This window comes from Abramis brama, assembly GCF_963993115.1.
Source record: "Abramis brama genome assembly, chromosome: 3".
In the NCBI taxonomy this organism is placed as follows: Eukaryota; Metazoa; Chordata; class Actinopteri; order Cypriniformes; family Leuciscidae; genus Abramis; species Abramis brama.
In genome coordinates, this window is record NC_139965.1 from 25,622,800 (window position 1) to 25,649,560 (window position 26,761).

Sequence of the window (26,761 nt, forward strand, 5' to 3'; positions counted from 1 at the left end):
ATCAGATCCTTGTCAAGAGAAGAAAAGATCATGAGCAGAATGACAGCACCCCGTGAAAGAATCGCAATTGACAGCACTAACCTAGACACTTACTTCACAATATTCAACAGTTTATTCACTATATACCAGCCAATGCTGATTGACAGTTTCATTGAAACTCTTCCTCAGGCTTTAGTTTGTGTTTTGGCAGACATACAGCACTGTGGATGGCAAGCAGATTTAACTAGTACCATTTCATCTGCATTGAGTGAACAGATACTTTCTGTGATCTCCTCTGTTAAATCTCAAGCCTGCATGTCAACATCAAATCTGCGAATGGCAGACTCCTCCATTACTCAGTTAAACTCTATTCAGGAGATGTTGACAAATGTTTTGTCCTCAGACCTCCCGCTTTATCTGCTCTCAGACAACTTTTTAGCCTTATGGAATAGTTTTATGGACATGACAATTCCACCTGTGATGTCCTTCGTGTCTGAATTCATGTTGAGTGCGCTTCAAACTCCAGTGGATTTTCTAAAACTCGGATTACAGTTTGGCATTGAGGTCCCTACCCTAGACCAGAATGAGAAGTGTCAACAAGGTGTGTCATAGGTTCAGTTCGGTTCTTCAATACAAATTTTTTTTTTTCATATGTTGGAATACATTTTTCAGTGCAATAAGTGATTCTCCAACTCTCCTTCTGTCTGTTTATATGCAGGTGACCTCAAACAGCTTATCATGTGGTATGTCACTGGAAGCAGAAATAGCAGTGTGACGGTTCTTTTGCATTTCATGTCTCTGGAAGCCCATATTCCTGTTTCACATTTGAATAAGAATATTACTTTACAATATAATGATACATCATTAATCTTATTCTAAAATAGAAATAATTCTTGTTTTCTATATTCAGGGGCATGGATCATAATGTGACCTGGTCTTTTGGAGAATCACTTCTGGATATGTTTTTGGCTCCTGAATCACCTCCTTGCAGTTTCCCAGGTCCAGAATGCCAAGCCACAAGCAACATCCAGTTCAGTCGTACTGGCACACCCTCAGTGGACATCCGCACATCCAGTCTCACCTGCGACCAACAAAACTTGAACCAACTCAATGAAACTCTTTGTGCGGCAATTTTAACAGCAACATCTCAGGAATCATACGTCCTTTACCAGATGTGTCAAGCGCTCCGCACACTCTCTCAAACCGAAGTGACAAAGGTCTGGAGGAGCACGTGTCACATGATCCAGAACGTCGTCTTACCTCTCATGGAACCCTGCAGTGATCCTGCCACTGCACAATCAAGCCGTATTGCGAGGTCCACCCTTAGCCTCAGCGAACTCCTCTGCGACTACCAGAACTGGACTGCCGGTGGTTCCGTGGACCCAGCTCTGGTCACAATGTGCAGTGAAAATGATCGTGCGGCATTCATCCTTGCTGTGTGTAACAATGCTGAAGCTATGCAAGTGCTGGTCAGAAATCCCATTAATGCCTGGGTGTGGGAATTCTGCACAAACACGTCAGACACATACATAGTGAACCTGTATTGTTCATATAACACGTGGACTACTGAAACCATCGACCCATCAATAGTGACGTTCTGCTGGTATAATGACATGGCCAGATTTGAGGGGCTATTGTGTGACAGTATGGTCTTCTTTATGGTTGTGTACTCCAGTGAAGAAAACAACTGGCTGAAGCCCAATTGCTCTGAACCTCCTCCAGAAATCGACATCAACACAGTGGTGGCTCAGTCTTGCAAATACTCAGAATGGAAGAATTTAAGAGCAGTCACCCCTGAACAGATATCTCTATGTATCCAAAATGATGAGATTCGATTCATTAATGAGGTGTGTGTTAACAACACGTTCGTCGCTGTACTTGTGCTTAACAGCGGGAATACCTGGGTAGCGCAATATTGCACTTACTCTATCCGCAATCCCCCCACGAGCCCACCACCGCTAAGCACTGAAGTCTGGTGTAACTACAACAAATGGACTAACATGTCTGTGGATCCGACTGTAGTCGCTCTGTGCTGGCAGTACGACCAGACAGGCTTTCGTCAGAACGTCTGCTGCAACTTGACCCTGTATGAGAAGTTGTCTCTTCATCTCGACAACCAATGGCTGATTAGAGAGTGCTCTAACAATGACACCACAAAAGTGTTGGCGCAGGTTTGTGTCTATTCAGATTGGAGCCAGCCTATTATTGTAGACATGAGCGACCTTGCTCTCTGTGCCGATCTTGATACTGAGAACTTCACTCGGAATGTATGTGCCAATGTTACAGTTCTCCAGAATTTGCTGGCCAATTTAGACAACACCTGGTTATTGGAGCAATGCTCAAACCTGACTGCGTCTGGCCCAGGCGGTGGGGCTGGGAACGGGGGGAGCCTGATGGGTTTCCGCCCATCTGAGCAGTGTCAGTACTCCAGTTGGGCTTTGGTCCTCCCGGATGCTGCTCTCCTCGCTCTTTGCTGGGACTATGACCAGGCCAACTTTATCTCCTTTGTCTGTGATGACTCTTTCATGCTCACCCACATCACTCAGGAGGCCTCCAGCCTCTGGGTCGGCACTCTCTGTGCCACGTACACAGCTCCCCATATCGGCAGTCTAAATGGGAGCACAACTGCCCCGCCGTGTCTACCTAGGGAGTTAGCTAAGAGGCTAAACTGGACCTGCAGCGCAGACTTCAGCGTTGTCTGCCAACCAGGTGGCAGTCAAGTCCAGGGCCTTCAGATGCTGTTGCGCTGTGGGATAGAGATTCTCCAACCTCGCTTGGAGAATCTCATGACTACACAGGTGACATCAGTGGTCAAGCAGGCCACCAGCCTGTGGATTGTCCTGCTGTTGGCTCTAGAAGAAAGCCAGATGACCTCTCTGAGGGTGGCAGAGAATATTCGGCTTAGTGTGCTGGAGTCAGTTGTCGTCTACATGGACAATGAGGCCAACTTTGACAAGAAGCGTGTGCTTTTGCAGTGCTTTGAGGTTGGTATTATTATTCAATGGCAGAACAGGGGGATATCATTCATATCATTGTTTTCATTAGACCAGTGTTTCCCAAAAAAAGACACTTGTGAACTAGTTCTGGAAGTTGTTCTAGTTCTGATTATTAATTAAGCATATCCTTTACCGGGTTCACCACTGTTTTGTAATTGACCCATGATCTAGCTCATCAACATGAGGTATAAGGTGTTAGCTGTGACACCGGATAATTTAAATCTCTTCCTTAGCATGTAATATTAGCTCAAAGTCATTTGATTTGTTTCTACATTGGTACTATGATACAAATACCTAATCTATGTTGTTGTTTAAATCAATGTTGAGATGTCATTGCCCTTTTCATTTTACATGACAATATGGTTCAGATACCGTATTTCCAGTTGAAACTTTGCATGTGTGTGTTTCAGAAAGTTCTGACCAGTCTGATGCAAACAGGAAGAGATGTCCCCACTAACTTTTTTCTGATCAAGGTTGGATGGAAATCTTTATTTGCATGTTTTTAATTAACTGGCTTTGTACTTTAATACTGAAAGGTGTTGGAGCAAAATTCATGTTTTACTTTGTCCATCCGCATTACCATTCATACACAATATCTGGTTTTGTTTGCTGAAATCATTGTGAGAGTAACAGCTTGAATTACAGTTCTCATTATTGGTTTACAGGAGTATTTTCGAATTCCTCTATCTCATCTGAGATCAGTGCTCAGTGCAGCGGACATCATAATTGTAAGGGAGGTTTTGCAGTACTATAATAGGAACTATGCCACTTTGCAGGTAAACCATCCCCACTACTGCATCATTGTATATCAAATAAAACCGAGAGGCTACAAACAATAAAGTTACATGCATTGATATAATTTAGAGTCTTTCCTCTTTTGAAGCTAGCAGATGATTACCTGCACACCATGGTGTCCGTGCTTTTCCAAATACACCTGCCTAGGGATATTAGCCTGTTACCTGACATGGGCCTTTTGCTGGCTCTGGCTACACCTTCAGACATCATGTCAATGCCACCGCTACAAAACAATATCAATGCGTGAGTGACACACCTACGTACCTGTTTAAAGAGCTTTAAAAGGGTCGTCTGTTGATCACATCATTCAATTCCTGGTATTTTATTTTTATTAATTTATATTTTATTTATTATATTTTATTATGATTATTGGCTGTTTGAATTGCAAACTTTATAAAAAAGTGGGATATTGATATTATAATTAATGTAAATTTAATATGTTAATACAATTAATATAATGTTTGTATTTCTAACCACTAGAATATCAGTGTTAATTTCATTTCAATTCAATTTTATATTTTCAGCTTTCTTTTTAATTTTAGTAAATTTGTTATGTGTTGTTTTTTTTTTTTGTCTTTTTTTATTATTTTTTTTTAGCTTTTTTACTTCAAATTTATGTCAGTTAGTTGGCAAGGCAACATTTCATGTTTTTGTTTCATTGAATATTTATATTTTATTTTATTTCAGTTAGTGAAAAGGATTTTAATAGTTTTAGTTAACATTAACTGCAAAATATTTAGGGTTTTACACATCATTCAAATTGTTTACTTAAAACATCTCCGCTCCCCTACTTTTCTCCAGGTTAAGCATCATTAACTTCAGCATCAAAAACCTTTCCCTGGAGCAGCAGCAAGCATTTGGTCGATGGTTCAGTCGGTCCACGAGCTTGCCCAACATGACAGCCGGCAGCTTATCCTTCATCAGAGACACTGGTAACCTGATCGCCTATCTGCCCTTCCAGAGCTTCCAGTACCTCTCACCTGCTCAGGTAACAGCCCGAACACCTCGCAAAGATACCTGACCCCATCTGGCTCCGGTTAACCCTCAGACAGCTCAGTTGGATAAAATGCCAATGCTTGCCACTGGCTCATTCTAACAGACATGCCCTCGTAGTCTGTTTTCAATAAATAAACACAGAGATGCATAAATTAAGAATGGCTGTGTACTGGACATTGAATAAGACTGTGGTGCTAACACTTCCATATATACATTGCTTTCCATATAAAAAGGACATTATTCACAAATAGATTTAATATGAAATATACGTCATTATAGTTTAAAACGACCATTTAAGATCATATTTAAAATGATAATTTGACCGGATGACTTATACAATATATAAAAGGTCTTAAATGATGACTTATGGCATACTCTTGTGTTTTGTTTTCTTAGCTGCTGGATGGTTTGGATGTCTTAAAGAGTAACACCTTGGGTCTCCTCAAGCAGCAGTTCATCGCTCAGAGTCTCACTGGAGCCTTCAGTAATCTCACAGTAGACCAGTTCAGGAGGTTAGCTAAATATGACAATATGAGTTCTTGTATTTTTCAGATTTGGGTCATGGAAATACAAAAAGATTAAGACATTAAGCATTATAACACAACAATTTTTGTTTCCTCTCACACCCCTCCAGGTTAGGTAATCTGTCCTGTCTGGCTCACCCCAGCGAGCTGATGGCATATGCAGGAACAGAAGCCTTTTCAGTGATCCAGGACAACATCAGAACATGCGCTATCCAGGGATTTAGTGTTCCTAGCAATATGGTTAGTGAACATGGTCCAGATCAGGGGTCTCATTAGTTATTATTGTCTCTTATATTTTCCCTATTCTTTAAAAACGATACCCTCTTAAATAATAATTCCTCAGTGGTTCATCTAAAATAGCCTCTGGTGTTTTTGGTTACTTTTCTTTTTGTGTCCAGATATCCAGCTTGGTCTTGAAAGCATCTGAGCTGCAGTCTCCCTCCAGTCTCTCTCCTCAGAGAGTCTCTCAGCTTGCCCCTTTTCTGCCCCTGCTGGGATCCAGCGTCCTGCAGCAGCTCACCTCAGCCCAGCTCATGCCTGCCCTTAGCACCCTCGCCTCTGTGCCTTTCACCCCAGCACAGGTACACCACTTACAGTATTAACATGCTCTCTTAAAAAAGTAAAACCAGTAACTTTATCTGAATACATATTTAGCATACGTCTTATATATATATATATATATATATATATATATATATATATATATATATATATATATATATATATTGTAAGTCGTACGGCCTGTTTACACCAAGAACGATAACTATAACGATAAAGATATAGTTCTAAAAATCTTTTTAAATATAAGTTCAGACCACAACTATAACGATAACAACATAGAGAAACTATATGCTTTGAATCACTTTCAGAATGGCCTTTTCCAGCTGATGAACGATAAAAAGATTCACAGTCAATCAGAATCCACCCTGCTTTAAAGAGCTCGAGCATTTAATGTGGTAGTTGACAAGAATAAACAGAACGATATCGTGCGTTGGTGTGGATGCTAATATAGTTATCTTTATAGTTACCGTTCTTAGTGTGAACGGGTCTTTAATCGGTTTACTGTAAGTTTATTGTAAGTATAGCATATCCAGGGTCCAAAATGAACTTTTTTGCACCACCTGCCAATAGCGAATGAAAGTTTACAGGCCATGAATATTTCTCACCAGCTATGAAACTATATTTTGTATTTATTAAGAATATTTATTTGCCCCAATTACAATGGGAATATTGAGCTCTTTTTTTCTAGCATATTTATGCAAGGAGTAGGCAAGGCAATTTATTTAGCACATTTCATACACAGTGGTAATGCAAAGTGTTTTACATAAAAATGATTTAAAAAAAATATGATTATGACATGGTTATAAAATATGGCCTATGCTTATAAATGGTTATGGTTATAAAAAGGTTCGAAGAAATATAAAAATACAATAAAAAAAGAAATTGAAAATGATAAATTAATTAATATGAAACAGTATCATACACAAAATGAATTGTGTCTGAGAAACTATCACAAAATCTTGATTTTCTTCCTCATATTTTCATTTTGGTAGCGTAGTGTGAGAAATATTCAACATTGTCAGTTTCATTTGAATCTTTCATGTTACATTGGCAAGAGTCAGAATATCATTCTTACATTTTCATCTATCCCATGTAATGTTGCAGTTCCTAGTAAAGCTGTTTGAACCAACTGGCCTGTAACTTAGTTTTATTTGCTTGCCTAATGCAATTGTTACTTGCATTTTGCATTAGTTCATTTTGGATACTGAGTATACCCTAGTGGATGTTGAAATTAAGTAGAGGTCAGAGGTCACAAACAGGCCTGTGGGTTTAAACTCGAGGGCTTTGCAACAGATGGAAGACTGCTGTCAGAGGACCCATGGTATTTGATATAGGTAAAGGACTGTGTCACTGCTCAACCGCTTTAATTATTTCTGCATGACCAAATGTGAATTCTGCATGTCCATCTCAGTGTGCACCCAAAACATAAGGAAGGCAGGGGATGAGAGCACAATGGAAAAACAGAAAGCTTCAGATGTCCACAGGGAGAATGGTTGATTAATCATTGTATTGTTTATTTTTTCAAAAAGGCTGGTGTTATCATCGACAAGATCTCAGCCAATTTGAGTGTAAGTATGTCTTTGCAGTGAGGTTGAGAAAAGCTGTGTTTGCTCTGATGTTTTTTGAGAAGATGGCCAATTCCTAGCCCCTGTGAACGTACATGTGTGTGCCTGCATTTGAGATGTCAGCACTTTTCCTCAGCCAGCTGGCCCACAACCCAGCGTAATCAACTCTGGGGTGTTTCAAGGACAATTGCGTTGGCCTCACACGCACTTACACTGACCCGTCAGTTACTCTTTATAATTTACTTTGCATGTTTGAAAGTGCATGTAACATTTACTCGTATGATCCATGTGATTTGGCAGTTCCTCAAGGTATAGGATTACACCAGGCACAAGGAAGTTATCAAGCGGCCCTTTGTATTTTGTGTCTAAGGTTTATGGGAACATTGTGATGTGGGTCAGATAGGGTGTCACTAGTGAGTGTGTGTGTGTGTGTGAGACACCTAAAGAAGCATCTGTTTTTGAAATATAGACTGCGTATGACACATGCTAATTCATTTAACGTAAAGCTAGTTACATTGGTTTTGTAAGGGTTTTTCAAACCTTTTTGATGACAAACAACCCCCAAATGGTGATGATCTCTTTCAGAGGGACCCCATTCCTAAAATATAAAGGCAGTTTGGGGTTGCCATATTTTCTTTTCGGTTTTTGAAAAAAGTGTCTTGTGCTTCCTAGGACTGCATTTATTTGAAATATTGTGAAATAATATTACAGTTTGAAATAACAGTTCCCTTTTTTTTTTTTTTTTTGGAATGGCAAAGCTGATTTTTCAGTATCATTACTCCAGTCTTCAGAATCACATGATCCTTCAGAAATCATTCTAATATGCTGATTTGTTAAAGGGATAGTACACCCAGAAATAAAAATAAGTTGACAGTTGCCATCAACTTCCGTAGTAGTTTTTTTTTATATTATGAAAGTCAATGGGGTCCATCAACTGTTTGATTACAGACATTCTTAAAAATATCTTTTTTGTTCAGCAGGTTTTAAACAACTTGAGGGTAAGTGATGACAAAATTTTCATTTTTGGGTGAACTATCCCTTTAACTGCTAATTAGGTATTTAAAAAAATTGTCCCCAAACTTTTGAATGATAGGGTATATATATACATACATACATACATATGTATATATGTATGTATGTATGTATGTATGTATGTGTATGTATGTATGATCATTTTTATCAAGCTTGTTTATTTAAGTTCAGTAATTTCACTTAAATGCCAATGAAAATGACCTATTAATTGTCATTTAAGTGAAATTACTGAACTTAAATATACGAGCTTCATAAAAATGATCATTCTAGAAGAAAATTTCAGATGGCCCTTAGAGGCTTTTGCATCTGAACTCTTCATATATATATATATATATATATATATAAAACATACTCATGTTTTTAAATAAGTGGCTATTATATTGTACATTGTTAAAATATTATCTGGAAAATCTATCATTTTTATTAGGGATGACAGTGTATCCAAGGTTAAGTCTTGTTTCTTAAAAAAAAATTAAAAAAAATAGTGCTGTCGATACAGTAAAATAATTGCAATTAATCTCACAATTTCTTAGTAGTCTTTAGAAAGCAGAATGAAAAAGTGTGTCATATTTGGTGAATGTAAAATAATAATAATTATGCATAGCCTATTGCATTAATATGTAACTAACAGCCCTTAAAATATATTTTGTAAAACCTTTTTTTTTTTCTCTGAAATTTACAGTCTCCTGGGATTCACCGGATCCCAGTTTGTTATGTTAAATTCTCAACAATACTGAATATTGTGTAGAAATATTAAACGTGTGATATTTTGTGCTCCCTCTCAGCTGGCTCTGCCTGGCTCTGGAAATTTGTCTATGCTGGGGTCTCTTGTGAGTGGAGTAAAGGTGGAGACTCTATGGACTTTACCGTCTGATATTCTGCTGGAAGCCTTACCTGGCATGAGCCTTCAGACACCTGGGCTCACCCCCCCTCAGGTCAACACTGTCATCTGCAAACTCTGGGTAAGAAACTCCCTCTAACAGATATTTCCTTTAGGCTTCTGAACACAGACATCTCGGCTCAAACATGCTTATACTGGAGCATTCAGTTAAGGGAAACAAGAAATGTTAGCGTCTATCGTAGTAATACAAATGCTGTAAATTGTTCTGCCACCATCTTTCAGGGTTCTAGTTCTGTGTCCCAGTGGATGGATAAAGTCAAACCTTTGCTCTCAAGCACTCCACTCCTCAGTGTGATTCCCCAAGTACCTCTACTGCTGGTCAGAGACACCGCTGTAAACACTCGCCTCTGGAACACACAGCAGGTATGTTCTAGTCTAGTCATACACACATTTATCAACTACAATTACAGAACTTGCAAGGTTTTTGTACATTTTACATTATTTTAATTATTATTTTAATATAATACATTATTTTAATACATAATACATATTTGTGCTTTATTTTAAATTAAGATGTATTTTATTAAGTTTTACAGTGTCCCCATTGACTGTGGCAGAGATGACAGTGGTGATATCACTGTGATATTTGCCTACTTAATTATGATTGGTCTTTTTTTTTTTTTTTTTTACATCTATTTGCACAATGAATTGTGATTTGTCTTTTCTTCCTTGTGTACACGTTTTTATGCTTTTGAAATAACTTCTCTTATGCTCACCAAGGCTGCATTTATTTGATCAAAATACAATTTTTACAATTTAAAATAACTTTTTTCTATTTTAATATGTTTTAAAATGTAATTTATTCTTTTGATGGCAAAGCTGAATTTTCAGCATAATTACTCCAGTCTTCAGTGTCACATGATCATTTAGAAATCATTCTAATATGCTGATTTGGAGCCCAAGAAACATTTCTTATTATTATCAATGGTGAAAACAGTTGTGCTGCTTAATATTTTTGTGGAAACCATGATATATATTTTTCAGGATTTTTTGATGAAATGCAAAGACAATGTACTGGTAATGTTCTTAGTGTGACAGATAATGTGCTCAGCTGACAGATAACAAGACGACTGCTCTAATGCAGCATTTCATTAGCACAGTACCAAAACCTAAAACAAAACCTTATGTAAAACTTTTAACATTATTCATTTGCTGCCTTTCATGTATTGGTTAGTATTTCCTTCTGGAACTACAAATCTGGTTCAGGTCTGAATGGCGAAATATATTTTTCAGATATAGTTGGTCTGATTAAAGTTGTGTTTGAGCATAACAAGTGTGCTTTTCATCATTATACTCCATTACCACAGAGATCAGTACAATACTACAGTGTCTAATTACTGGTTTAATTATTAATAATGGAGCATAGGCTTCTTTGTTGTGTCTGGTTTAGCACACCAGACACAGTATCTTCTGTTGTTCACTATCTGAAAATAAGATGGAAACCAACCTGAGTTGCTCTAGTACTGTCAGTCCCTTTTTTCCAGGACATTAAGCATGCAAGTGTTTGTCATCCCCTTTCCTGTTAAAGATAAGCTTACAGAGCCAGGAAGTCACTGATTTCACTGTTTATGTATGTATAAATATTGAACAGGTTACAGTAATTGTTCCCCCTGACCTATTAGTAAATTCCTTAAGTCATTTTCCTACCATCAGACAATTCAAGCTTACAGTACCACCTAAATATGAAGCTTAATATACAAAACATTTGCAAAGATGCTTTGTCATTTGTGTCTACAATGAAGGCTATATTATAATCTTTAACCCATGATTGTTTTGTTTTTTTCAATAGGCTAAAGTTCTCTTTAAAGAGGCTATCTTCGCCCACCCAAGTCTCTCACAACATGAATATATGTAAGTTTTGCCTTTATGTATTTGTGAGTTCATTTTGTGATTATAAACGAGGTCTACAACATGAATCATGGCACTGCTCAGTGAAGTACTGAGTGATTGTTTAAGTTTAGCGTTAAGTAATCATGTTTTTTTCTTTCTCTCTCTCTCTCTGACATGAAAGGTCTCTGGGGACAGTGGCTACGGGAGTGAATTGTACAGACCTTAGAAGATTGTTCCAAAACCTGGCATCTCTATCTCCTCTACGTGACATTCTGACGTTTCTGAGAGAGCAGCCTGTGCCACTCCACCCCTCATTGGTATGCCAGTAAACCTACATTCAAATTTAAGACCTAAATGGTACAGATTACCAGTTTAGGTTTCTTTTTTTCTTTTTTAATCAAGTCTTCACTAAGGTCTTATTTCATTGTTAATTTAATCTATAAAATTGAATGTAGGCCTGCCTGTAAATTGAGTAGAGATGTCTTGAACCCTGAATATTGGATCTAGCATTGCACAAATTGTGTAAATTAAGGAAAACACTCCTGCACTCTCTTTACAGAAGTTTCTTTTTCATTTCTGTACTACAGATAAAGTGTGTAACTGAGGAACTGTATCAGTTTGACTTCTTCTCAGAGTTACTTGGAGATTTGGGCTCTCAGATTGCACTGTCACTTCCGTGAGTCAAGATTCGAACTCAGTTCAAATGGATTTACACTGTACATATGCATATAATCATGTCTTCACATGTTAAATTTAATGTCGTTATCTAAAGGATGAGCACCATTAAGAAATTTCCACCAGATAAGATGGATTCCCTGAGGAAAATGATAGTACAGGAGCCACATTTCTTCCTACAGCTTTCCAGCACCAAACAAGCTCTCCTGGTGGACAAGATGGTTCAAAGACTGGTAAAGACCCTTATTTTACGGTCAAAAGGTCATGTATATATTTTTGTTTAGGATCTTCCCAGTTAATGATTCTGACAGGGTTAACAACCCTGATTCTATTGTACATTGTTGTTTTAGATATCGTGTGACCTGTACTTTAATAAAGATGCCAGTTGGTTAAGTATAAGTAGTCTCTTTAAAGGGGTGGTTGATTATGATTTCACTTTTCTAACTTTAGTTAGTGTGTAATGTTGCTGTTTGAGCATAAACAACATCTGCAAATTTACAACGCTCAAAGTTCAAAGCAAAGGGAGAGATTTGCTTTTAAAGAAATCGTTTTTTAAGGACTACAGCAAACGGCTGGTAGGGACTACACAAGCTTCTTCCCGGGTTAGTGACATCACTAACCCTATAATTTACATAAACCCCGCCCCCGGGAACAAGATTTATAGATTATCATGACAGAATATGCTAATCAATGACTAGAAGATAACTACACATAAGCTACATAAATTCATCAACTAACTATTCAGAAACGTCCTGTTGCATTCTACATGTTGTCACTTCTTCTTGAGTCTCTCCATCATTGTCTGACTCCAGTTTGAACATAAACATTGACATTTCCAGTGCATGTCTGTGTGAGGTAAAAGGACAGGAGCTCTTGAAGCTCCGCCCCCTGTGCTGAGAGCAGCAGCTCATTTGCATTTAAAGGGACACACACAAAAACGGTGCGTTTTTGCTCACCCTCAAAAAGTGACAATTTTAAAGGATTAGTTCACTTTAAAAAAAACTTTTGCTGATAATTTACTCACCCCCATGTCATCCAAGATGTCCATGTCTTTCTTTCTTCAGTTGAATTGCGTAATTGCGTATTACATGACGTCACGAACGCGCATCACAGAACAGAGCAAGGCGAGCATTTGTGCTTATAAAACTTAAACTTTTTTATTTATTTTTGAAATGACAGATCGTTTCGCTAGATAAGACCCTCATTCATCGTCTGGTACCGTTTAAAGCCCTTTGAAGCTGCACTGAAACTCATTTGGACCTTGAACCGTTTGGGGCGCATTGAAGTCCATTATATGGATAAATGTTTTCATCAAAAACATTAATTTCTTTTCGACTGAAGAAAGAAAGACATGGACATCTTGGATGACATGGGGGTGAGTAAATTATCAGCAAAAGTTTTTTTTTTAAAGTGAACTAATCCTTTAACATGCTATATAAAAATATCTGTAGGGAATTTTGAGCTAAAACTTAACATACACACTCTGGGGACATCAGAGACTTATTTTACATCTTGTGAAAAGGGCATTATACCACCCCTTTAAATCTGTAACCAACCACTTTTTCTTTGGTTTTCTTATCAGAATATGTACACAGGCCTGTACACTGAAGAGGAGTTTCGTTCGCTAGGTGTCATGGCTACGTTTGTGGCAGATGAAATGTTTTTGAATTTGGATAGGAGCTTCTTTGTTGATGGTCTGGAGTTCCTACAAGGTTTCTGCTACAATGCCAATAAAAGAAACCTGGTGGCAGGCATGCTAAATGAAACGAAGACATTTGGGTAAGGACAATTACAACTTAAATCACTGTAACTTAAAATGGCATCAAAACCAGAAATATTACATGCCTCATAACAATGAACTGTAATTGTTTTTTCCACAAAGCCATGTAAAAAACTGGACATCAGAGACACTGAACCAAGTGGACCGTTTCTTGTTTTTTCTTCCAAAGGAGATTATTCAACTCATCCCCTTAGTAAGTGACCAGATATTTCTTTGTGCCTGACATCATCTAAAAACACATACTGTTCCTCACAACCAGCTGACCAAGTATTTTTGATCACTGCCTGTCTGTGTTTTGACCTGTCTATATGTGTCTTCAGGGTTTGATGAGCTTAGAGCGCATTGAGAGGCTGTTCCTGAGTCAGCAGAAGTGGGAGAGAGGAGAGCTTGGTTCTCTGTGTCAGAAACCCTCCGAGCTGTTTGACAAGCAGCAGTTTGTACTTCAGTTCTTCCTCGGGTTCCTCAGAGTGGGACGCGCCACTTGTAAGTGCAATCTTCTGCCTTGACAGAATGTCATCTGTTTAAATGTGAATGGATATAATACAGTAGTATTGCATGCCATCTCACACTTTTGACCACTTAGCCCAGTTCATTTCATCTCTTCCTCTTTGTCTCTTAGTTTCTGGGCTGATCCCCACTTGTGAGAGCCTGCATGTGACACAACCTGCTGCCTGGAGTATTGATAGCCTTAGAAACATGCCACTAGCCGCATTTCGGAGGTGCTTGGAGCTCATTGGCCAGGATCCCTTTTTCAGTGCATTCGAGCTGTCAGTGCTCCTTACAAAGACCAAGGAGGTGCCTGATTTTATCCATCAGCTCATATGTTTCTAAATGACCCTCTCACAAGTGTTTTATGTTTTTTAGAGTTGAGAGACATTTGATGATTCACATCATTAGACATATCCTCGTTTTGAATTTCTACTTTCCACTAATATGTTGGTGGTATTCAGTTAATGTTTGCATACCTGCAATATAATATAAGTTATATAATATAATTATACACTAATATAATTTTTTTTATTATTTGTTTTTGTAGGTATATGGGATGCCTTCCTCTTTTAACTCTTCTGTGATCTCTCAGTTGGGTCGCATTGCCACTCAATTCTTACTTGACGAATTGGCCTCTCTTAGACTGTCTGAAATTCAGTCAATTTCAGCTATGGGGGCTCTCAACACGTGGACCAGCAGACAGGTAAAATGTTTATGAAAACATTGCAAGTGAGCTGGTACAGTTGCCATTTGTAAGACACAATATACCACTGATTAATATAAATATGCTGATTGACTTTGAGAAGCATGTTGTTATTCATTCCTTCATCTATTAATGTACACAATACCATTAAAATTTTTAGGGTGGGTAAGATTTTTTAAATGTTTTTGAAAGAAATCGCTTATGCTCACCAAGGCTGCATTTTTAAAATAAAAAATACAGTAGTAAAAGAGAAATAAAATGAGATATTACAATTTTAAATAACAATTTTCTATTTAAATATATTTAAAATGTAATGTATTCCTCTGATGGCAAAGCTGAATTTTCAGCATCATTACTCTAGTCTTCAGTGTCACATGATCTTTCAGAAATGATTCCAGTATGTTGGTCTGGTGCACAAAAAAAAAAAAAAAAAAAACATTTCTTATTATTATCATCAATATTGAAAATAGTTTTACTGCTTAGTATTTTTGTGGTAAACAGATTTTTTTATATAGAAATAAAAAGTAAAAAATAACAGCATTTATTTCTGAAATTAGTGGGGGGTTTTTTGTTTTTTGTAACAATGCAAGTCTTTACTGTTTCTTTTGATCAATTTAATGTGTCCTTGCTGAATAAAAGTATTCAAATTCTTTAAAAAAAAATCTTACTGTTACTGACACCAAACTATTGTAGTATACATGATTGACCTCTGTTTTGCAATTGCAGTTGAAAACATTATTCTCCACGGTGCTGAACTCGACCAGAAAGACTCCTAACCAGTTAGACTCCAGCACTTTTGTGGCTTTGGGGCACATTGTGTGTGGGATAGATGCACCAGTCATGCGCAGTTTGAATCCAGTGGAGTTCAGGTTGAATTACCTAACAAACTCTAATATGTTGTTTGTATGGTTCATATAATTACATTTTTTACTCTTGTGCTGAAAGTGAAATGTGTGTTTTTCTCATTCCAGTAAGGCAGTTTTGTGGCTGGGCCGTTTGCGTTTGTCCTGTTCTGAGGAGCAGCTGCAGGCATTGATAGGACTGCTCAGTCATAGCTTGACATTTGGACCGGTCAGCTCCTGGGGATCAGAGGTCTTTATTGAAATAGGAGCGATTGCAGGTACAGCTCAGAGCTTGTAATCAGAAAGTTGGCGGTTTAATTCCCACAGATATCACCATTGAGGCTTTGAGCGAGGCACTTTACCCAAGGTTGCTCCAGGGACAAGCTAGGGAGTAGCTTTGGATAAATGTGTCTATTAATAGATTAACAGATATAGTTAATATAAGTGAATTATTAGCATCAATAGCATAAAGAACATTGTGCCTTATTTGCTCTTTTTGGTTCATAGTTGCTGTTTTTTTTGTCTATACATGGGGTTTTTGTGCACTTTTCCCCTTTCTATAGCGGGGCTGCCTGATATAGCCATGTCTGCTTTGGTGAGGGAACAAATTGAAGGAATCACCCCACTTGCCATCTCTCTCATCCCAGCGGGCAAATTTGCAGTCAGTATCCCTTTTCGCTTCACCCTAAAGCGTATGATGCATGCATGCGACTATTTGCTTGTGTTCATAGCTGCTATTGGGACAGAGCCGGCGCCAGCGCAGCACAGACGAGGGGGCGAAGTAACGAAAGGGGCGATGACGTGATGCAAAGTATCCCAGGCTATACTTGAAGTGTCACATTTACGTATTTGCCGGGCATAAACAAACCTCGTTACTACAACTATGAAACTAAAAGCTACCAAGCAACTTTCAGATGGCAGAGCAATAAATAATATTACTACATAAAACAAAAAGGAAAACAACATAATCGAACAAATTTTACTTTATATCCATGATATAAACACGTTTAAGACCACTAGATATAAATACGACTTAATATGTTAGATACACAATTTCAGCGGATGTACCATGTAGTTCATTGAAACTAACGTAACATACACTCATTTCGACCCGTTTTAACAGATGCATTATTTTATAAAGGGCTGTTAAAGCTACAATATGTATAAAAAAATTCGCCACTAGGGGTCGCTAACCTCTTACAATAACATAGGCGTAGGTTGATGACGCAGTGATAAGCGGAATGATGGGACTTGCTGTGATGCTGATGGATCTAATAATGTTTATGGATGAGTGAAAACATTCATGTTTTTTAATAAGAGACAGGTATTCTAGATATATTAGGCAGATATGCTAATAAGAGACAGATATCAGCGCCACACACGAGTCCCGCGGATATAAAGGAACAAGGACATTTAATTCTACCGAACTACCCGCAAGTCCTGAATTACTACTCACACTGGTCAGTTTATTTGACGAATTAAACTTGTGAGGTAACAGCGCTCTGTTTCATTTGGTCTAACGTTACACTATTATACTAAACAGCATTTGAGTGTGTTGAAAGTTATAATGTTATTCTATGTGTTTGTTTGTTTGCTATATGAGACTAGCAGTAAGCTAGATCAACATTGGAATAACATACTGATCATATTCTAACATTACATCATGTTGAGCTATATAACATTGATTTGTTTTATGTACATTGCTCACCTGTCTAATAAAGTACATGCCAGAGCGGCGTCTCTGTCAAGTCATGACTCGTGAAGCTCTGTCAAGTCAAGTCAAGTCAAGTTTATTTAAATAGCGCTTTTCACAATACAGATTGTATCAAAGCAGCTTCACAGTATTAAATTTAAATAATACATCAATGCTTGTTTCTAGTGGAAAACGTCCACGTTTGGTAATGCTGATCAATAGTATTGTTGATTGATTAATTAAATTAAATATCCACAAATATCCCCAACTGAGCAAGCCAAAGGCAACAGTGGTGCGGAACCGAAAAACTCCATCAGGTGACCTAATGGAGAAAAAAAACCTTGGGAGAACCCAGGCTCAGTCGGGGGCCAGTTCTCCTCTGGCGTTTATGAACTAGAGGTCGGATTTAACTGTAAGATTAAAAGTATTGAATGCCTGGCTGAAGAGATGCGTCTTTAATCTAGTTTTAAACTGGGAGAGCGAGTCTGAGCAACGAACAGTATCAGGAAGACTATTCCAGAGTTTTGGAGCTAAATGTGAAAATGCTCTCCCTCCTTTGGTGGATCTGGATATCCTAGGTATGACCAAAAGCCTCGAATTTAGTGATCTTAAAGAGCGCAATGGATTATAGGGCGATAGAAGATCCGTTAAATAGACTGGAGCTAAGCCGTTTAGGGCTTTATAAGTCAGTAGCAATACCTTGTAATTAATACGGAACTTTATAGGTAACCAATGTAGTGATGATAAAATTGGTGTTATATGATCATATTTTCTTGATCTAGTAAGAACTCTAGCGGCGGCATTTTGGACCAACTGTAGCTTGTTTAATGAGGACACAGGACAACCGGCCAACAAAGCATTACAGTAATCTAGTCTCGAGGTCATGAATGCATGAACTAATTTTTCTGCATCAGAAACTGATAGCATGTTACGTAGCTTAGCAAGTCCGAATTAGTCGCGGACGTGGAGCTCTCGGCATCTCGAAAACGCCACGCTGATATTGATCCTCGTTTTAGTTCTCCTTTTGTCCCAAAGTCTGCTTGCCATGATCCATAATGTTTGCACACTACGCAGTTGTCCACGTCTGTCGCCATGTTTACTATGGCAGTACAAATGGAAACCAGGGATAACGCGGATATTACATCATTGACAGGCGACAAGTGAACAGGGACGGGCAGTTTTTAAAATTGTGAATTTCTCTGAATTTACAAATTATTGGAAACATTTAGGATAATGGAAGTACACAATTGAAAGAAATATATAACACTGTGTAAGTGGTTTTTGGATATTTTGATACAAATTTCTTACATATTGTACCTTTAATACAGCCTGAACTACAGCCGGTGACAAACAATAACAATACAGTGAAATAATCAACTAACTGCAACCAATAATCTAGCCCTAAACATGGGAAAATGTTGCATCATAGCTTTAACTGCATTTTTCATGGCACGGGAAGTTCAGCATAATGAATGTTATGTGTCAAACGTGTCAATCAAAATGTGACTGTGAAACAGACTATCCTTAACTAAAATGTTGCTATAGTAACCTAATATTAATTCTAGAAAGCCAATGCATTTGGCAATTGTAATAAAAAAAAAAAAAATAGTCTATTCTATTCCATAATTAATATCTCCTACCACATTCATCTTGACTAAGGGGGCAGGATAGTCTGGTTGAGGGGGCAAATACTCTCATGATGTCCTCTATTTTTAAGATTAAAAGTATTTTGAAGTAATTTTAGAGTTGTTCTTACTTGGCGTTTCTACTTTCTCTCTTCACAGGTAGTGTTTAACCAGGCACAGATTCGTATGTTCACCTATGATCAGGCTATTGCTGTAACTGACGCCCAGCGCTCCGCTCTATCTCCAGTCCAGGAGACGGCCCTGTACATGGTGCTCAACCCCTGGGAGGACAAACCTATTGATTTCAGAGGTACTTTCACTCCTGTTGTGAAAGAAGGGAAAAGTAATTTCATTCCACGACACGTTAATTAAAATAATATTGTTTATATATATACAATATACATTTTCGAAGTTGTATGGTTGATATTTGGATATTTTGAGAATAGTCACTCTCAAATGTTAAATGTCTCACAGTATTTGTGTATCTTTTCAGGCATGTCACTGGGAGTTGCAGTGCAGCCCTGTCCTTTTCTCTACCTCTCCAGCATCCTGATAATGCTGCTGTTGCTTTCTCCTGCTGATCCTCTGGGATGAGTTAGGTCTGTCGCTGCTCAATTGAACTCTCCCTCCTAAATATGTGCAATATGATGTAACAGTTACACTTTATTTTAAGGTGTCTTTGTTACACTGTAATTATGTACTAATTAGTTATGTAATATAAATATTATGTAATATTTCAGTACTGCGTAATATTAAGTAACTACATGTACTTACTATAGGTTTAGGATTGGGGTTTGGTTTGGTTTAGGGTAAGTTGCATATAATTAAGCATAATTTATAGTTATTATTACTATAGTAACTGCATGTAATGTGTAACAATGACACTGTAAAATAAAGTGTTACCGATGTAACTTTAATACTGTAAATGTGTATATTCAGCCCTTTTAAAATGCTGAATGTAATTTAAAATGGGTTACATGAAACTGGAAACAAAGTACAAGAAGAATAACTCATGGAAATACTACTTTCAGCACTTTATAATAGTTTGTCAGTCATGATAATGTGATTTTGTTTGATTGTTTTTGAATAATTGCTTGCTTGGAGATTTAATGTATCATTCTACAGGGTGGGCCATTTATATGGATACACCGTAATAACATGGGAATGGTTTGTGATATTAAAGTCCTGTTTGTGGCACATTAGTATATATTAGTACACACCACCCATCTTGAGGAGTTTGCCCCCTCACATATACTAATGTGCCACAAACAGGACTTTAATATTACCAACCATTCCCATGTTATTACGGTGTATCCATATAAATGGCCCACCCTGTAGATCTGTATTTAGTTTGACTTATACTTGTCTAGTTTTTATTCATATTATTTATTAACTTTTTTAACTGCTTTAGCAGACTTCATACAATGAAATGCTGGAAAATATCAGAATGTGTTGTATTAAAGTAAAAACATGATTGTGAAGTTTCCTCCTTTGATTTATAATCTCACTCATTTACTCTGACTACTTATGTAAATCGACCTATTTGTCATAATATTTCATGCCACCTAATGTCAGACTGTATTGACAGTATTTTCATTTTGTATTGTTGTGCATAAATCAGTGAATGTATCCTTGGAAATAAAGTATTACCAGAGACATTATTAGGGGATTTATGATTTATAATTATAAAACTATAATATATGTATACAACAACAACAACAATCATTATTATTACCACCACCAATATTAATAAACATAATACAATAACAAAATATTATTAATAATGAAATTATTATGATGATGATGACCTGGCACAGCGGGCTTGCAGAACAGTAACGACCACACGAGGGCGTTGTAGCGCAGCGGTGCGCGCGCGGACTCCAGTCCTCCTACATCCCGTCAGCATGATGAAAGACAGAAGCGCGTAGATCAGAGCAGGTCTGTGCACATGCTTTCTCTCAGCTAGTACTTTAACTTACTCACACTAAGCCAAGATGGCGGATGCCGACGACTGGGGTAAGGAACTTTCAATATTTTGAGGGTACGTGTATGAGAGAGGGTGTCGGTCACTGTCTTAACCACGACATTATTTTGTTTTTCCGGAAGACGCTGACAGCTTCGATCCAAGTGAGCCGATCATAGTTGCCGCCGCTCTGCTGGATAAATGGGAAGGCGAGGACGAGGAGGAAGACGTGAAGGTAACGTGCGAATACCGATGTAATCAAAACTTTATCAATAATGAGCGTTTAAGTACTTTTAATTCTGTCTTATCGAATGATATGTGACTAAAGGTAGCAGCACTAATATGGGCGATCATGGTGTATTTTTAGCCGTTTAGCTAACGTTAACCTAGAATAGGCCCGTTTTATTTAGAGATTCACCAGCTGTATCAAGTTGCGTGTTCACGATTTTCTAGTACACTGACAGTTTCTGTGTGTTTACGTCAGCAAACGTGTCATCTTCCAGTTTTACCGATATGTTATCCGACTGACGGAAATTCTCTCTCATCAATAATAACCTGCCAATCCATTACAGATTAATCAAACTAATATAGTAGCTTTGACAGCACGTCATTTTATGCGAGTGGCTGTGGTTGAATTGTATTAATATTGACTGATATGAATCCAGTATTAACGAACAAGTGACGGGCCATGTGGACCTTCATTGGTAGCTTTTTATATTTGTTTTCGTTCATTTAAACGTGTTGCTAATCTTAGTTAATAAAATTGTTGTTTGCTACTTTAACTTGTTAAATACACTAGTTAGCAGCAGAGAACGTAGTACGCCGCAATTTACAGTTTCCCAAGGGAAGACATGCATGTCACGTTCTTGCTAGTCCCAAATCCTTTTTTTAAAAATCGTTTTTCGTTTCTTTTTACTATGCAAGTTTGTGTCCTACATCGCTGTCATGTGGATGCTGTAATTTTTGCGCCAGGCAGCAGCTGATTGAGTTCCTGTTGACGTCATTACGCGAGTGAGTCACGTTGCGTGTCGTGTTGACGCACAAATCTAGAATTCTCTCGCTCGCCGTCGTCTGATCTATGCGCGCGCACGTGTTATCGTCATTTACTGCGAGCTGTTTTGTTTGAGGGCAGCTCTAGAAATGCCTCGCTAAATGAACCCGTTGACTGAGGCCTCGAGAGTTCAAATCGACTTTTCTCCAGTGAAGAACCATGAAAACCTGGAAATGTCAGGGAACTGACATTTTATCATTTCTGTGCCTTAAAATTAAATCTTTAAAAAGCCATGGAACTTTCTGTAGATCTAGTTGCTCAGCTCAAATATAAGCTATCTTTAATCAGTTTTGTTTTAAATTACTACATAACCATTGCTACCAATTTAGTCCGTATTAACCGTTTATTAGCAGAAGAGAATTTGTTTAACTTGATGCCATGTAAGATGGTCTTTCATAAATGTTGTTATTTTATAATCTTTGGTGCTGTAATTATAATGGCCAAATTAATCAAAAACACTTGTGCTCTTCTTTTATGGTGAATAAATTATGCTTTTTAAATTTCATTATATATGTAAGGAATAATGTTGAGGCAATATATTGTCCCAATTATCACACGGCTGCTTAACAAACAAGTAAATGGGAACAAGAAAACATTTGATTTGATTTTAAATTATTTTATTAGTTTGCGTATGGTTGGTTACCAACTGTATCTTTCTGTCTCTAGGATAACTGGGATGATGAGGAGGAGGAGGAGAAGAAAGTTGAACAGATAAAAGCTGGTATTGATCTCTGTTGAGCTGTCATTTTTCACAATATAAATGTTGTAGGCATTAAGTAGATCTTTTGTTTTTGTTTTTTATTTCTTTGTGGTGTTTTATTACTGTTTTTCTTGAACCCATGTGGAAAGTACTCTTATGGTTTGATTCACATTTCCTTTAGAAGTGAAACCTCCTGAGAAGAAAAAATTAAGTGATAAAATAAAAGAGAAAGAAATTGCTGAAAAGAAAAAACAAGATGAGTTGAGGAAGGTAAGAACAATATTATTAGTTGTATATTTACTCAATAATGAATGAAACCCTTTCTCTCCTGATTCTCATTTCTTTTGTATATTTCAAACCGTTTATAACCTTTGTTTTTGAAACTTGTGAATAGAAACAAGAATCAGCGATAAGTGAGAATCTGTCACCAGAAGAGCTTATAGCAGAGAAGCTTCGACTGAAAAAGTTGCAGGAGGAGGCAGACTTGGAATTGGCCCGTGAGGCTTTTGGTAGGAAACTTATTTGAAATCTTCCATAGTCCATATTGTAAATGTAACAGTCAATCATTGAACAATCTTTCTGATTTCAGGTGTTGATCCTGCTGCTGCAAATTCTTCTACTACTGTTAAGACAACAAACAATGACTCTGGAATTGAAGCCATGTGCCCCTCATCCAAAGATGACTTTGTTGCATTTGAAAAATTACTGAAAGATAAGATAACACAGTTTGAAAAATCAGTGCATTATTCCAGCTTTTTGGAGTCACTGTTTCGAGAGCTTTGTATATCATGTAAGTGCAGAATTATATTTTGAGTTGTATGTGGATAATTATCTTCTTTTTTATTCTAAAAAAATGGATGTTTGTGACAAGGAATTTCTGATATATCTCCAGCTGTTTAGATTAAATGGTGAGTTGCGTAACCTAGGCATGTGACTGTATCAAATTTTTATGTTGCTGAAGCTTTTATCACGGTATACGGGATTATCACGATATTGAAATAAGTTGCTAAAAAAGGTGTTGTCATACTATAACCGGTAGAAACAATAGGCATCACTTTACAGTAAGGTCTCACTAACATTAACAATGAGCAATAGCTACATTTGTTACATAAGTTATTATTCTTTGTTAACGTTTGTTAACTGTTCATGTTAGCTCAGGTCCATTAAATAATACAGTTACAACTTTCGTGTTATTTAATGTTAAAGATTAATAAATGCTTTAGAAGTATTTTTCATTGTCAGTTTATGTTAACTAATGGAGCCTTATTGTAAAGTGTGACTGAACAATAAAGAATCAGAACATTTTCAAACAATATCTAGGGCATGTTGTAGTCCAGATTAAAATGTAAAAATGTTTAAGTTTGAAAATAAATAGCCTATTATATCGTTAAATATTTAAGAATTCGGTGCTGCGATGAACACCATAGCGAATACAAAAATCTGAATGTCGGTTAGAAACATTTAAATACTGTTCAGAAACAGAAAGTAGCGCAGCTGCTTTGTTTATGGGGTTTACCGGGGTAATGTTCCTGTCAGAGAGTGAATGTACATTTTCATTCAGCGCTGCTCTTCACTCTTTACGCCATGCGCTTCTCATGCGTGTTGGCCTTGTTTACATCAGAGTGCGCGCATGCCTTTTTGACGCAGCATACAGCCGTGTTGTGCAGTTTAACCAGATGATGGGAAAAGTATTCTTAAAATGCATTCCAAAAAGCGGAATAATTCGTCATAAATAATTAGTTACAATTGAAGTGTCCATGATTACAATATTGTGCATGTTCATTATTGTGATGTATCGTATTACCGTATATGGCACATGTCTAGCGTAAACATAAGACCATGCACGTCTGAATGCTAACCATTGTGCTAAAATATACTAACTTCTGTCTCTCTGTCTCTGTAGTGGAAGTAGATGACCTGAAGAAAATAAATACTACTTTGTCTGTTCTGCTCAATGAAAAACAAAAGCAAGAAAAGGTTAGTTGAATGATTTTGCTGTTTTTAATCTTGTGTCCTTGGTTTTAGAGGACCTTTGATTGAGGATGAAATTTATAGCCTCACATTTTTTTTATAGTTCTATAAAAAAAGTATTAATTATGGTCAAAATATCAATAGGAAAGTACTCTTAATAACAATCTTAATTTGTTGCTGTTGCGTTATTCACAGGAAAAGAAGGCAAACAAGAAAAAGAAGAAAGGTGTACTTCCTAGTGGTGGATTGAAAGCAAAAATGAAAGATGACATTGCTGATTATGGTGAATTTGACGGTGGCTACGGCAATGAGTATGATGACTTCATGTGACGAAGGTTCATCTTCCCCTTCCCATTCCCTCTGTGCCCAGACGCCCCTGGAGACATTCAACATTTGTGCCATCTTGAACGCTGAACAATGTGTCAACCCTTTACTTCGTTCCAGTGGTCATAGACTCCTCATAAAGCTGCTATCAGCCCATTGTACCCCAGCGGCAAATGGGGAAAGGCAAATTTATTCAGATGGCCTTGAATTTATTTCAAAAACGTACTGTATTATGTGGGACATCTTTGATGGAGGCATTTCCTCTGATTGGCCTAAATAAGAATTTCAATGCCTTATAGAAAATATCTCTTGATTTCATTAAAAGTGGCTTATGTTTTTTAAGCTGTGCAATTTCAGTTACACAGAAGTAAAAAAGGTGATGCTCTATGCAAATTATTTTCTTCCAAGAATGTCCTTATTGAAAGTATGGTTATACTTTTCTTGCATATTTATACACACTTGGAAACAGTATCAGTTTCCAAATGTGAACTATAGTGTAATTCAGCATTTGAAATCAAAGTTTGTTAGTGCTTGGAGTCGACACTGCATAATTAAAGGAATAGTTCACTTTAAAATGAAAATTCTGTCATCATATACTCACCCCTCATGTTGTTTCAAACCTGTATGAATTTCTTTCTTCTGCTGAACAGAAAGGAAGATATTTAGAAGAATGTCAGTAACCAGGCAGTTTATGGGTCCCATTGACTTCCATAGTAGGAAAAAAATATACTATGGAAGTCAATGGGACCCAGAAACTGCCTGGTTTCTGTTCAGCAGAAGAAAGAAATTCATACAGGTTTGAAACAACATGAGGGGTGAGTATATGATGACAGAATTTTCATTTTAAAGTGAACTATTCCTTTAACAGCTGGACCAGGTTGCTGCCAAGACTAGTCTTACAAGTTAGTCATCACATTATTATTATATTTTTTTCCTTTAAGACTGTTCATAACTGTGTTAAATCAGTTACATAAAAACATAGATTGGTCTTATTTGAAACCAAAAAGTAAGACTGATTGTCCCTTGACTAATCGCTAGTTGGTTATATTAGTACTTAAGTCACAGTCTTAACATAATGGCTATGTTTATGCAGCTGGTCCCAGAAGTGGCACACTGATTAAATGAAGGCATGGAAAAATGAAAGTAAAACAAACGAAACCAAGCTTCATTGAATCTCTTGAATTTTGACCTTGCCATCATATGAATGCAGAAGTCTACTTGTTGTGCAGTTGTTCTCCACCAAAGTATATTTTAAATTAACTCAGTATTGCTGCACACTCGATCAGCTAATTAATGATATTTAATATTGCTGGTTATATGACATAATATGGTAAATTTGCATCACTAGCTGAAGCAAACAGGTGTTATGCTTTTGTTTCACCCATTGTTACTATACAGTAGCTTCTACAGGTAGGCCTATGTATGAACTAAAATTAAATAAAAATGAAACTTGTCAGCAAAAATGTTTATAAGAAAACAGCTTAGAGGATTTTCTTACAAATTGGGCAGTGACAATACAAAGACTCAAATGCATTGTTTTTTTTTTAAAGAATCCAATAAAATCATTGGTCTAAAAGAATGACCTATTTTTTTAAAGGTTTTGGACATCTTAAAGAGTTTTTCTAATTAATGAATGATAAAGGGCATACATGATTGTTTAGCTGGAGATGTTGTGTTCAACTGCTTTGTCTGGAGTATGCAATAAATATTTGACTATTTACAATTTCAAGTAGTAAAATATTTACCACAGTACAAGTGAGTAGACA

At 37.1% G+C, this 26,761-nt stretch overlaps 2 protein-coding genes and 1 long non-coding RNA gene across 4 annotated transcripts; 2 read left to right on the forward strand and 1 right to left on the reverse strand.

Annotated features, from left to right (window-relative positions):
• Positions 1 to 848: 848 nt before the first annotated feature.
• Positions 849 to 20,647, forward strand: strc1 (stereocilin 1). The gene is made up of 25 exons (XM_084109772.1): positions 849 to 2,963; positions 3,386 to 3,448; positions 3,641 to 3,751; positions 3,859 to 4,013; positions 4,572 to 4,758; positions 5,163 to 5,278; positions 5,401 to 5,530; positions 5,689 to 5,871; positions 7,381 to 7,419; positions 9,234 to 9,410; positions 9,572 to 9,712; positions 11,139 to 11,200; positions 11,361 to 11,496; positions 11,767 to 11,855; positions 11,952 to 12,087; positions 13,437 to 13,633; positions 13,737 to 13,827; positions 13,955 to 14,117; positions 14,254 to 14,429; positions 14,671 to 14,826; positions 15,553 to 15,695; positions 15,798 to 15,946; positions 16,232 to 16,329; positions 19,146 to 19,296; positions 19,480 to 20,647. Exons 1-25 carry the CDS (start codon positions 894 to 896, stop codon positions 19,578 to 19,580), a joined length of 5,220 nt encoding a protein of 1,739 aa, XP_083965898.1. The 5' UTR covers positions 849 to 893; the 3' UTR covers positions 19,581 to 20,647.
• Positions 19,180 to 20,922, reverse strand: LOC311080019. The gene is made up of 3 exons (XR_014605498.1): positions 20,795 to 20,922; positions 19,459 to 19,615; positions 19,180 to 19,308 (listed from the first exon to the last, which is right to left on the reverse strand). It is a non-coding gene; the product is annotated as an uncharacterized lncRNA (long non-coding RNA).
• On the forward strand, positions 20,846 to 26,718 carry eif3jb (eukaryotic translation initiation factor 3, subunit Jb). 2 transcript variants are annotated; one of them, XR_014605497.1, is made up of 9 exons: positions 20,846 to 21,002; positions 21,093 to 21,184; positions 22,667 to 22,721; positions 22,882 to 22,970; positions 23,095 to 23,209; positions 23,290 to 23,490; positions 24,604 to 24,677; positions 24,867 to 25,679; positions 25,748 to 26,718. XR_014605497.1 is itself a non-coding variant. In XM_084109775.1 (8 exons), exons 1-8 carry the CDS (start codon positions 20,981 to 20,983, stop codon positions 24,999 to 25,001), a joined length of 783 nt encoding a protein of 260 aa, XP_083965901.1. In that variant the 5' UTR covers positions 20,846 to 20,980; the 3' UTR covers positions 25,002 to 26,718. The 2 variants fall into 2 exon arrangements, 1 of the variants encoding a protein (XP_083965901.1); XM_084109775.1 differs by having other exon boundaries at positions 24,867 to 26,718.
• The last annotated feature ends 43 nt before the right edge of the window (positions 26,719 to 26,761 follow it).